The sequence below is a fragment of the Agelaius tricolor genome, unplaced genomic scaffold (genome assembly GCF_023055355.1).
Source record: "Agelaius tricolor isolate 1412-34295 unplaced genomic scaffold, bAgeTri1.0.p SCAF_70, whole genome shotgun sequence".
Taxonomy (NCBI): domain Eukaryota; kingdom Metazoa; phylum Chordata; class Aves; order Passeriformes; family Icteridae; genus Agelaius; species Agelaius tricolor.
The window spans coordinates 1,031,902-1,044,882 of NW_027269330.1; the positions used below are offsets into that span (position 1 = coordinate 1,031,902).

Here is a 12,981-nt window from a genome sequence, read left to right on the forward strand (position 1 = left end):
AGGAAACGCACGGGGTTTGCCAAAGCTGCTCCACAAGAGCAGCAATCCCTGGAAAATCCAGCAGATCTTTGGATCCTCAATTCAGGACCTCCAAGTCTGGCACAGTCCTTGCCCTTGGCCTGCAGGAGGTAAATAAATAAATCCCTTTTATGATGGAAGTGCCACTGGCCACCATAAATTCTGCTCATTAATCAAATTGGCTAATTCACTTATAACACACAGCAGTCATGAATGCTCATTGGGGGGGTTTTCAACTGCCAAAATTGGCTGTTTCACCATTTAAAACCCGTTGGAAACGTAGCTTCTGCTGCCTCCCTGCCTGAGAGGAATGAGGGGTTTGTCTTTACAAACAAAAAACCCCCATAAATAGATAAAACCAGCGCTGAGAAATGAGAGGAACAGTGAGGAAGATTCCACTGATTGGTGAAGGGAAAAGGATATTTGCTTTTACAAATAAACTTTGGGTTTGCTGATAAATGGAATTGGATGTTAAAGGTGAAAGAAACAATGGGGAAGAAAAAACCCCTAAATTCAGTAAGAATTAAAAATGAAAAGGGAGGGTTGTACATCAGAGGGGAATCTTTGGGATCAGGTGTTCTGGGGAGTCTGAACCTCTCAGGTACCTCAGAAATGGGGACAGAGAGAAGGGAAATGTGGCTGGAAATTGGGATATGAAAAGGGAGGCTGCATCCTCCAAAAACGGGAGAGACCCCAGGGGATGCCCCATGGCCTCTGCATTTATTGGAATAAAGCAAAAGGACTCCTCTGTCTCCTTTTTGGACATGAACCTCTGCTGTTCGTGGGTTGATTTTCCTAACAAGAATTAAAAATTAAAGGGAGGGTTATACATTAGAGGGGAATCCTTGGCATCAGGCATATTGGGAGGTCTGAACCTCTCAAGCACCTCAGAAATGAGGGAAGAGAGAAGGGAAATGTGGCTGGAAATTGGGATAAAAAGGGAGGCTGCATCCTCCAAAACTTGGAGAGACCCCAGGGGATGTCCCATGGCCTCTGCCTTTATTCCAGTAAATTCAAAGGGCTCCTGTGTGTCCTGTTTGGATGTGACCCTCTGCTGTCTGTGGGGTGGTTTTGTTGATGCTGTGCATGCCCGGTGCGCTGTGGCTCTTTTGGCAGAGTCCTTCCAGGTGGTGGTCAGGGGGAACGGATTCCGGCACGCGCGCAACGTGGACAGGGTGCTCTGCAGCTTCAGGATCAACGACACCCTCACCCTCAGTAAGGAGCACAAACCCCCTGCCCCGGGCTCCCCCTGCTGCCCCCGGGCACTGGGGCTGGGAGAGCAGGGCTGCAGAATGAGGAGATGTCCATGGGCAGGGGCAACGGGGGTGGTTTGTAAAAGGGAGCCCGAGCTGGGCTCTGAGCAGGGGGACCAGGTGGGGTTCTGTCCTCACCTGAAATCTGGGGTGCTCAGAGCATCCCCCAGTGCCTGGCTGGGGTGTTCAGAGGGGCATCAGGTGTGGTTTTACTCTCACCTGAAATTTGGGGTGCTCAGAGCATCCCCCAGTGTCTGGCTGGGGTGTTCAGAGGGGGATCAGGTGTGGTTCTCTCCCCTCCCCTGTGTTTTGGGGTGCTCAGAGCATCCCCCAGTGCCTGGCTGGGGTGCTCAGAGGGGAAATCAGGTGTGGTTTTACTCTCACCTGAAATTTGGGGTGCTCATAAGGGGAAATCAGGCATGGTTCTGTCCTCACCTGTGTTTTGGGGTGCTCAGAGCATCCCTCAGTGTCTGGCTGGGGTGCTCACAGGTGTGTTTGTCCCCTCCCTGTGTTTTGGGGTGCTCACAGGTGTGTTTGTCCCCTCCCCTGTGTTTTGGGGTGCTCACAGGTGTGGTTCTCTCCCCTCCCCAGTGTTTTGGGGTGCTCACAGGTGTGTTTGTCCCCTCCCTGTGTTTTGGGGTGCTCACAGGTGTGGTTCTCTCCCCTCCCTGTGTTTTGGGGTGCTCAGTGCCCCGCTCCTGCAGCTCTGCTGAGCAGGGTATTCCCGTCCTGGGATTTGCTCAGCAAATTCCCGGTTGCTTTGGGGAAGCCCCTGCTCAGTGTGGGATAAATGCATTCATGAGCTCTGGAACGTGGAGATCTCAAGGCTCGGGTGCGTTTTGAGCCCCTGGGTAAAGCGTTCTTTGGAGCAGGGGGAGTTTGCTGGGGCAAAGGCTGGAAATGAAACAGAAATAAATGTACAGTGGATGCTGTGAAGAATTCCTGCTTGCTCTTACAGCAGCGCATTCCAAGGACAATCGTGATCGATAATATTTCATTTAGCAGCCCCTTGGTAGGTGGGGCAGGGAACGAGGGACGGTTTTGGCTCATCTGAGGTGACACAACTCAAACCCTGTCCCTGAGAGAGCCGAACCAGGATTTTATGGAAACCTCCTGGAGGCTGGAAAGCTCAGCTGCCTTTGTTTGCCTCAAAGCTCTGATTGCATCAGGGAGGGAGGTATTTTTAAAGATAACACTGAGCCAACAGTTCCTGAAACCTTAAATTATCCCAGATGAGGTGCAGTGAGCAGGGCTGGGACGTGCTGAGGTTAAAGGCATGAGCTAATGGGGTTTTATTGGGATTATTGGCAGGGAAAAGGGGCAGGTGAGAGAGCAGAGACTCTGAATGTTCAGAGCTAAGGGACAGAGAATAAAAGGGACCATCTGCAGAAAGCGTGAGGGAAATTTGGCCGAGCAGAGGCGTGATCAGCAGCAGGGCTGGAGCTGCTGCACTCCCTGCCTGCTTCCCCAAGCCCATCCCATCCTTTTCCCTTTTTTTCCCTTTTTTTCCCTTTTTTTTCCCTTTTTTTCCCTTTTTTTCCCTTTTTTTCCCTTTTTTTTCCCTTTTTTTCCCTTTTTTTCCCTTTTTTTCCCTTTTTCCCTTTTTTCCTTTTTCCTTTCCCTTTCCCCCCTTTTCCTTTCCCTTTCCCCTTTTCCTTTCCCCTTTCGCCTTTTCCTTTCCCCTTTCCTTTCCCCTTTCCTTTCCCCTTTCCTTTCCCCTTTCCTTTCCCCTTTCCTTTCCCCTTTCCTTTCCCCTTTCCTTTCCCCTTTCCTTTCCCCTTTCCTTTCCCCTTTCCTTTCCCTTTTCCCCTTTGTTTTGTTTGGTTTTGTTGCTGCTTTTTGAGGGGTTTTTTTTTTTTGTTTGAGGCTTGCTCTCAAAGCATCCTGCATACATTGAAACTTTTTTTTTATTACGATGGTGAGGAAATATTCCAAGTCCTGCCTTGCCAGGAGGTCCCACCCCTGCTAATGGCACGAGGAATGATTCCCTCTCGCTGGCAAGAATGGATTTGCCAGGCTGCCCTGGGCTGCTCAGGTGCGGGAGCACTGAGGACAGGACTGCAGGAGTCTGAGGTACCTGCACAGAGCCCAGGGCTGTTTTTGGGGAGGTTGGACCCTCCTGCAATCTGCTCAGACCCAGGACTGCCCAGTTTGGGTCATCTGGGGGGTTTTACAGCAGAGCAGGGGATGAGAATTCTGCTTTGTTTGCTTCCCCTGGGTGAGTTTTCAGGCAGGAGTCAGATGGGCCAGAGTTATGCAAACCGAATGGATGCTCCTTTGTTTGGAGCACGGCTCATTTTTGTGGCGAGGCACAAAACATCCCCCAAACAAACTGATGTGTGCCTGCAGCCAGCCTGGAGCTCAGCCAGGGCTGATAGAGCCTCCAGAGAGGCCGATGGCAGCGGGCAGGCACAGAAAGAGAAACAAAAACCTGAGAGAGCTGAGTGAAAGGCCTGGCAGGGTGAAGCAGCTTTTGTTTTGTGGGTGCTGGCAGGGAGCAGATTTGGCTTCCTCTCCTCAGCAAAGGGAAAACAAGACACTGATCTTCATTTCCTTGGCATGTGCACGCCGAGACAACGTGATAAATTCATGATATGCTCATAAATCAGGGTGAGGACAGCCCAGGGGGAGCAACGTGCCAGCACAGCACACCCAGAGAGCTGGGAAATGGCTGGGCAGCCACTGGGGTGCCCCAGTGTCCCCAGTGTCCCCAGTGTCCCCAGTGTCCCCGAGCTCTGGCTGCAGAGCAGGAGCATCACCCAGGGCTCCTCAGCCCTCTGGGCAGTTCCTCTCATCATTTTTACAGCAGTGTGATTCAGACTGCAGGGTTTAACTGAGCTTCAGAGGCTTCTGCCTTGAAATGCAGCATTTTCCGTAATATACAGATATCCCAACTGCTGTAATGTACAGATATCCTAATATACAGATATCCTAATGCACCTATATCCTAATTTCTGTAATGTACAGATATCCCAATGCACATATATCCTAACTTCTATAATGTACATATATCCTAATGAACACATATCCTAATATCCCTATATTATATCCCTATTATATCCCTATATTATATTATATCCTAACACCCCTATATCCTAATTTATGTAATGTACAGATATCCTGATTTACCTATATCCTAATGTACCTCTATCCTAACTTCTGTAGCGTACAGATATCCTAATGTCCTCATCCCCCATCCCATTTATGCACCAATGGCAAGGAAAACCCTCATTTAAAGTGGCTCTTTGAGGCCTGTGCGGGTGGTTTGGCACTAACCCCCCTCTCTCCCCTCTGCAGATGAGAAGCCCTTCGTGGTGGAGGACACCTACCTGCTGTGCCCAGCACCTGTGCTCAGGGATGTTGGCATGTAGGTTCTTGCTGCCCCGATATTCACCCTGCCATGGGGACATGGGGCTGGGTCTCATCCCTGAATTCTGTTTTTCTCTCATTTGGATCCCATTTGGATCCCATCCTCTTGTGTTCTGTACCCTGCCCATGTGGAGATGGGGCTGGGTCTCCTCCTTGTGCTCTGTTTTTCTCCCTGGATCCCATTTGGATCCCATCCTCTTGTGTTCTGTACCCTGTCCATGTGGAGATGGGGCTGGGTCTCCTCCTTGTGCTCTGTTTTTCTCCCTGGATCCCATTTGGATCCCATCCTCTCCTGTTCTGTACCCTGCCCATGGGGAGATGGGGCTGGGGCTCCTCCCTGAATTCTGTTTTTCTCTCATTTGGATCCCATTTGGATCCCATCCTCTTGTGTTCTGTACCCTGTCCATGGGGAGATGGGGCTGGGGCTCCTCCCTGAATTCTGTTTTTCTCCCTGGATCCCATTTGGATCCCATCCTCTCCTGTTCTGTACCAGCTGAACACCCTGCCCATGGGGACATGGGGCTGGGTCTCCTCCCCGAGTTCTGCTTTTCTCTCTGGTTTTATTTTCTCTTTTCTCTCCAAGCTGCCATCCTCCTGTGCCCATGGGGAGATGGGGCTGGGTCTCCTCTCTGAATTCTGATTTTCTCTTATTTGGATCCCAAGCTGCCATCCTCCCATGCTCAGTGCCAGCTGAACACTCTGCCCATGGGGAGATGGGGCTGGGTCTCCTCCCTGGTCTCCGTTTTTCTCTAATTTGGATCCCATTTGGATCCTCCCGTGCTCAGTGCCAGCTGTGCTCTGCAGCACTGGGAATGATCTGCACAGGAGGATTGCTGAGCAGCCAGGGCATCAGACAGAGGGCTGGGCAGGAGCTGCCCTGAGCTGCTTCTGGCTTTTTCCAGGGAAGCAGCTCTCCAAGTGAGCATGAACGATGGGCTGAGCTTCATCTCCAGCTCTGTCATCATCTCCAGCACGCACTGTGTGAGTTGTGGTCCCTGAAATGCTCCTGGGGGTGCTGGGGTTTAACTCAGAGGGGTCTTTGAACGTGTGGCAATGGGACATTTTGGGTGTCTTGTGTCCCACAATGTGGCCAAACCTTCAGTGAACACCTCAGGCTCCAGGTCTGGGCTGGGACAGGCTTGGGAAGGCTGGGCTAGAGCAGAGTTACAGAATAAAGCTGGGATTTATTCAAAGCATCTCCTCCATGGATCCACCTTGGGCAGCACAAGAGCCCAGCCAGGGCTGCACCCAAGATCAACCAAAATGGGCACAAAATGAACCCAAGATGAACCAAAATGGTCCCAAAATGAACCCAAGATGACCCAAAATGGTCCCAAAATGAACCCAAGATGACCCAAAATGGTCCCAAAATGAACCCAAGATGAACCAAAATGGTCACAAAATTCAGGACAGGTCACAAGGTCTGTCACTTTTATAAGTTCTGCTCCATTTACATCTTGGAGTTCATGGTCCAATTACAACTTTAGGTTATTACCAAGCCCCATCCTGCTTGGTTTTCTCTCTTCAGCCCACTTTGTCTGTGCTCTTGGGCAAAGATCAGCTTGTCTTGGTCCAGGTGCTCCAGAAATTTCTTCTGCACCAATGCCAGGGGTGTCACGGGTGTCCCAGGGATATCAGGGGTGTCCCAGGGGTGTCCCAGGGGTGTCCCGGGTGTCCCAGGGGTGTCCCAGGGGTGTCACAGGGATATCAGGGGTGTCCCAGGGGTGTCCCAGGCGTGTCACACACTGTGCTCTCTGTGTTCTCCCCAGTCTGATGGGACCATCCTGGCCATTGCCTTGCTGATCCTCTTCCTCCTGCTGGCCTTGGCTCTGCTCTGGTGGTTCTGGCCCCTCTGCTGCACCGTGGTAAGTGGCACAAATCACCAAACACCACTTCAGTAAATGGAATGAAGTGGGGGAGGCAGAGTTTTCCACAGGACTGATCCCAGGATTTCTGGCTCTGCTTTGGCTTCTCTCCATCACGGATCAGACCCTTGTAGCCAACACCCAAACCTTGTCAGGAGCCTTTTGGCCTCGTGTTTTGGTCACAGCATGGAAATGGTTGGCAGGAATGTGCTCCCATTGCCTGGTGTGGATTTTCTAAGCCACGATGGGGGGCTCCTGCAGAAGGGCAGCACTGACCAGCCCACGCTGCAGTCCTGGTTCTGCCTTGGCTGCAAGGAAAACACTTTGCTGGGTGTCCAGGTTCTGCAAGATGAGCTGTGTTTCCTGCACTGCCGTGTCTGAAAAGCATTTTGAATGAGCATTGTCTTTCCTCCAAGCCCTTTCCCAAAATTTCAACAGCACAACCACAGAGTTAAAGCTTTAGAAGGGCAGAAGGAAATCAGGAGAAAAAGCAGGGGAGAAGGGAGGCAAGAGGGAAATGACGGGGCTGGGGATGAGCTCTTGTGTCCCGTGGCTGCTGCGTGTCTGTCCCACCCTGAGCATCCCTGCTGGGCCCTGGCTCTGCCTTGCCCTGCAAGGATCTGGGCTCGTTTCTCCAGAGCTCACCACGCTCTGGGTTTGGGTCCTGTTTGTGCTGCAAATGTAGAACAAGAGTTGGGGGCACACAAGTGTCAGCAGGGCTGGAGCCTGGCTCTCTGTGGGACCTTTCAGAAGCTGCTTTTAGGGCTGCCCCAGTTTCTGGGTCACCATGGTTATTCCTGGTTTTAAATCCCAGACCCGGTGGTGTAAATTTGCACCAGGTTGTGGCAAACAGTGCAGGGCAGAGCTCTGCAGCCACTCCGTGCTGTGTTATCCAGAACAAGGACGGAAACCTTGCAGGAAAAATCTCAATTGTCTATTTCTGTTCCTGGCTGAAAATGGGCATAAAATGCTTCTCTTCACAGTAGTTTGGCACCTCCATCCCAGGGTGAAAACCAGAATGGAAAAAAAATATTTATTTGGACTTTCAGAACAATAAAAAAAATTTTTAAAAAGTTCTAAAATTGGCCAGAGGATTAGCAGCGTGGTAGGTTTATTTGCTCAGATCTATTTGGCACCTTCCCAGGGGAGCTGGGCCAGCTTTTTGTTGGCACATCTGCATGGAAGTGATGCAGATGTGCCCTGTGCAGACTGGGGTCTGGAGAACTGAGGGGATAGAGGGAAAATGCTCTCAGCGCTGCTGCTGGTTTAAATCTCTGTGAAGCAGAAAGACGAAGCCTGGTGAGAAAAAGGCATAAATAAAAGCATGGAGGGGATGTGGAGCTGCCAGTGTGAGGGCTCTGCTGCAGCAGAATCGTGTGAGGACAGTGCTCAGGTGACAGCCCTGAGTGTGGAAAGCAGCCCAGATAAGCAAGGTGGGTGCAGCACAGAGAGGGAGTCTCTGCTCCACTTTAAAAGCTTAATATTTTCCAGATTTAAATTCTCCACTTGAAGCCTTTGCTGTAGATAAAAGCTTTTCCTCACTCTGCTCTCTACCTCCCACATTCCCTCCCAGCAAGGTTTGTTAGTGGGGATTATCTCACTGAGATGCAGCCAAACACTTCCCTGGAAGCGTTTCATTCCAAGATTTTCATTCCAAGAGGCTGCAGGGAATCTCTTCCACCTCTCTGGGAGGGGTTCCTGAGTGTTTGGCAGAGGGTCAGCAGCCAGGACGGCTCCCTGTGCTCTGCTCACCCCAAAATGATAAAATCAAAGATAAACCCTGGGTTATCAAAGATAAACCCCGTGGGCCCTCGAGCAGCCATCAACAAAGAGTGCATTAAAGCTCTACACTGCAAAAATGTAAGAATTTATGACTCCCTCCCCATTAACAGGCTAACCTATATTTAAATAGGAGAATTAATGCTAGGATGAGTAAGCAGGGTCCTCCCTCTACTCAAGCTTACATCCGTCCATTATTAACAAATCACGACAAATCAACCAAGCAGAGTATTAAATATCGTGTTAACCCGACAGAGGAGCCTCCTTTGAGAGAGATTCAAACCTGTGAAAGGAGCTAGGCAACCCTGGAGGGGTGCCCAGCCTGGCAGGGGTGGGCAGAGGGAGCTGCTGGGAAGGTTTTTATTCCAGGAGGCTGCAGGGAATCTCGTGCACCCCTCTGGGAGGGCAGGGGGTCAGCAGCCAGGACGGCTCCCCGTGCTCTGCTCACCCCAAAACTCTGTAAAATCAAAGATAAACCCTGGAGGGGTGCCCGGCCTGGCAGGGGTGGGCAGAGGGAGCTGCTGGGGAGATTTTATTCCCAACATCTCTTGCACCCCTCTGGGAGGGCACCCTGTGCGTTTGGCAGGGGATCAGCAGCCAGGATGCTGCAAAGCTGCTCCTGGCAGAGGGATCAGAACCCAGGGATCTCTGTGAGGAATCCCCATCCCTTACAGGGTCCCTGCCATTTTACAGCCCTGCAGAGCCTGTGCATTCCCTCCCCTTCCCCTCCACCTCTTTAGCCACGTGCTCTGCTCCCTGTGCTCTGCTCACCCCAAAACTCTGTGAAATCAAAGACAAACCCTGGAGGGGTGCCCAGCCTGGCAGGGTGGCAGAGGAGCCCAGCAGAGCTGTGGCACAGGGGGCAATGCAGGGCTGCCAGGGTGAGCTGAGGGCACAGGAGCTGCCTTGCCCAGCAGCCCAGGGCTGCAGCCTCGATGACCAAACCGCAGCGCCCGAGACAGCGCGCGGATCCCGGCCCGGGGACGGCTCCGTGGTGATCGGGGATGTGTCAGGGGAAAAAGGGGAAAAAAAACCACACCAGCCTCTTCCCTCGCCGAGTATAAATCTGTTTCTGAGCGACAAGCACATTTCTGAAGCCTGAAATTCCTCTTGGCATGCTCTTTAATTGAAGAGGAGTCATTGCTGTCCAGCAGTTCTCCAGGAAAGAGCCCGAGCCAGCTCCATCCCTGGAGTGAATGGGCTGCAGTCAACAGGCTGGCCCTGGAGGTTCATCTGGAGCCCAGCATCTCCCTGGCAGCCAGCCACGGAGGAATGCTCTTTCCAAATGCATCCGAGTTCATTGGCCTCAGGAGGGCTCTGGGATGAGGCCTGGAACCCAGCACTCCGCTTTACAGTAGAGGCAATTGTTGCTTAGCAGATCAGAACAACAACAACTCCCTGCTGGGCCTGGTGCAGCAGCACAGGCACCATTCCCCTGGATACCTGTGCAGGATGTTACAGGGAGGAGGAGGAGGAACCTCTCCAAAGGCTGTGGGAGGCTCACTGGAGAACGGAAAACAAAGGAACCAATTCTGCTGTGCGCGACTGCCCAGCACCGATGGCGAGGAGGAGAGGAGTGCACAGACCCCAGCAGTGCCCACAAGCTTCCAGTAGATCCCAGCATGGTCCCAGAAGCTTCCAGTAGATCCCAGCATGGTCCAGCAGATCCCACAAGCTTCCAGTAGATCCCAGCAGGTCCCAGAAGCTTCCAGTAGATCCCAGCAGATCCCACAAGCTTCCAGTAGATCCCAGCATGGCCCAGCAGGTCCTAGCAAATCCCAGCAGATCCCTTTACTGGGATGCTCTCTCTTTACTGGGATGCTCTCTCCCTTTACTGGGATTTTCTCTGCCTTTACTGGGATGCTCTCCCCCTTTACTGGGATGCTCTCTCCCTTTACTGGGATTTTCTCTCCCTTTACTGGGATGTTCTCTCCCTTTACTGGGATGCTCTCCCTTTACTGGGATGTTCTCTCCCTTTACTGGGATGCTCTCTCTTTACTGGGATGCTCTCTCCCTTTACTGGGATGTTCTCCCTTTACTGGGATGCTCTCCCTTTACTGGGATGCTCTCTCCCTTTACTGGGATTTTCTCTCCCTTTACTGGGATTTTCTCTCCCTTTACTGGGATGCTCTCTCCCTTTACTGGGATTTTCTCTCCCTTTACTGGGATGTTCTCTCCCTTTACTGGGATGCTCTCCCTTTACTGGGATGCTCTCCCTTTACTGGGATGTTCTCCCCCTTTACTGGGATGTTCTCCCTTTACTGGGATGCTCTCTCCCTTTACTGGGATGCTCTCCCTTATTTACTGGGATGCTCTCCCTTTACTGGGATGCTCTCTCCCTTTACTGGGATGCTCTCCCTTTACTGGGATGCTCTCTCCCTTTACTGGGATGTTCTCCCCCTTTACTGGGATGTTCTCCCTTTACTGGGATGGTTTCTCCCTTTACTGGGATGTTCTCCCCCTTTACTGGGGTGTTCTCTCCCTTTACTGGGATGATGCTCACCCTCCCACCTCCTCCAAGTTTGATTTTTTCCCTCCCTTCTGCAGCCATCCAGGGTGGCCTGAGGGGCTGGGCTGGGTTCTTTGCCCACAGAATCTGCCCCACCTCGCTCATTTTCATACTCCGGTGATTTTAAAGGCAGGGGTGTGGCTGGCCGATAAATGAGGTGCTGGTATTTGAGCATCCAACAGCAGCTTTTAACTTTAAAGCTGTTTTCTGGAAGTGAGCTTGGAAGAACCCAGCAATCTGTTTGGCTCCCTGCGCTGCAGCTGACCAGAAGTTTTGGAAGCAAAAAGCTGGATGGAGAAAATGCAGAAAATATAGATTAAAACCACATGGCTGAAGAGGTGGAGGAGAAGGGGAGGAAATGCACAGGCTCTGCAGAGCTGTAAAATGGCAGCGTCCCTGTGAGGGATGGAGATTCCTCACAGAGATCCCTGGGTTCTGATGCTCTGGGGAGAAGGGAGAACAGCATCACACAACCAGAAAACTCCCCAGGGAATTTAAATCTGGAGTCAGTGAGTGAGGGCAAGGGCTCCAGGTGTCCACCGTGGTTCTCCATTGCCCAGAAAAAGGATTTCATTCCTATAAAATTTCATTTCTCTAAAATTCAATTTCTCTAAAATTTCATTTCTATCTTGAGGAGAAGATTGTGGTTTTATTGCAGCTGAAGAAATGGGGGCAGGCCCCTGCTTGTGTTAGCTTTAAATTCCCCAGAGAATTTAAATCTGGAGTCACTGAGTGAGGGCAAGGGCTCCAGGTGGCCACCGTGGCTCTGCATTGCCCAGAAAAGGGATTTCATTTCTCTAAAATTTCATTTCTTTAAAATTTCATTTCTCTGGGATTTCATTTCTCTAAAATTTCCTTTCTCTGGGATTTCATTTCTCTAAGATTTCATTTCTCTAAAATTTCATTTCTCTGGGATTTCATTTCTCTAAAATTTCATTTCTCTGGGATTTCATTTCTCTGGGATTTCATTTCTCTAAAATTTCATTTCTCTAAGATTTCATTTCTCTGGGATTTCATTTCTCTAAGATTTCATTTCTCTAAAATTTCATTTCTCTGGGATTTCATTTCTCTAAGATTTCATTTCCCTAAAAATGTCATTTCTGTCTCTAAGGAGAAGATTGTGTTTTATTGCAGCTGAAGAAATGGGGACAGGCCCCTGCTTGTGTTAGCTTTGAAGTGTGGAGCAGATCTCCAAGGAGAAGACACAGAAGATAGGACAGAAATAAAAAGGAAATGTTCCTTTGCCCAGCTCATAGCTCAAATATGAGGCAGTCACAGGACTGAGAGGTCAAAACTATAAATACGTAAGGGGGGGAAAAAATAAGGGAATTAGTCAGATGGATCATGGTTAATGCTATTAAAAATCCTTGTTTATTGAGACAGCAAGAATATATATTCGGTGTTTTCCAGAGCAGTGAAGGGAATTAAGGACAAAAACAAACTGCCCAGTTAACAGCATGCTTCCAAACTCCAGTCCTAATTAGAGGCAAAGTCCTTTATTTCTTATTTTGTACTGTTTGCTTGGTTTTAAACGATGATCTGTCCCATCCCAGAGCAGATATCTCCTCTGACAAGAACCACATTGCCCCAATTTATCATCCGAAACCCCAGGGACAGTCACTGTGGGATTGCTGGACACTCAGGGCTGGTGGAGAGCACAGAAAACACCCCAGACACATTCCTGGAGTCTGCAAAACCCGGGCTCAGCCTCTGCTTTCCTGTGCCTGAGCGGCCACAGGAATCTCAGGGCAGCAGGAAATTCAGGAAATTCGCCCTTCCCAAAGGTTTTAACCTCCCTGGAGGTGGCTGATGGCGCTGCTGTGCTCTGCCATGGGGTTATCCAGCTCTGGGAGCCCCAAAACGAGGGTCTGAATGGCCCAAAATGAGGGTCTCAGTGCCCCAAAATGAGGGTCTGAATGGTCCAGAATGAGGGTCTCAGTGCCCCAAAATGAGGGTCTGAATGGCCCAAAATGAGGATCTCAGTGCCCCAAAATGAGGGTCTGAATGGCCCAAAATGAGGGTCTCAGTGCCCCAAAATGAGGGTCTCAGTGTGAGCCCCAAAATGAAGGTTTCAGTGTCCCAAAAATGAGGATCTCAGTGTCCCAAAATGAGGGTCTGAATGGCCCAAAATGAGGGATTCTGAGCCCTAAAACGAGGAGCCCCAAAATTAAGGTTTCAGTGTCCCAAA

The 12,981-nt window shown here is 50.7% G+C and overlaps 1 protein-coding gene across 3 annotated transcripts in view; it reads left to right on the plus strand.

Annotated features, from left to right (window-relative positions):
• ANTXR1 (ANTXR cell adhesion molecule 1) overlaps positions 1-12,981 on the plus strand; it is a 46,369-nt gene that overhangs the window by 19,230 nt on the left and 14,158 nt on the right. For all 3 annotated transcript variants that reach the window (XM_071417797.1, XM_071417794.1, XM_071417795.1), the window contains exons 10-13: positions 1,135-1,233; positions 4,569-4,638; positions 5,543-5,621; positions 6,410-6,505. In XM_071417797.1, the coding sequence (XP_071273898.1) occupies positions 1,135-1,233; positions 4,569-4,638; positions 5,543-5,621; positions 6,410-6,505 (344 nt within the window). The remainder of the gene's footprint in view (positions 1-1,134; positions 1,234-4,568; positions 4,639-5,542; positions 5,622-6,409; positions 6,506-12,981) is intronic.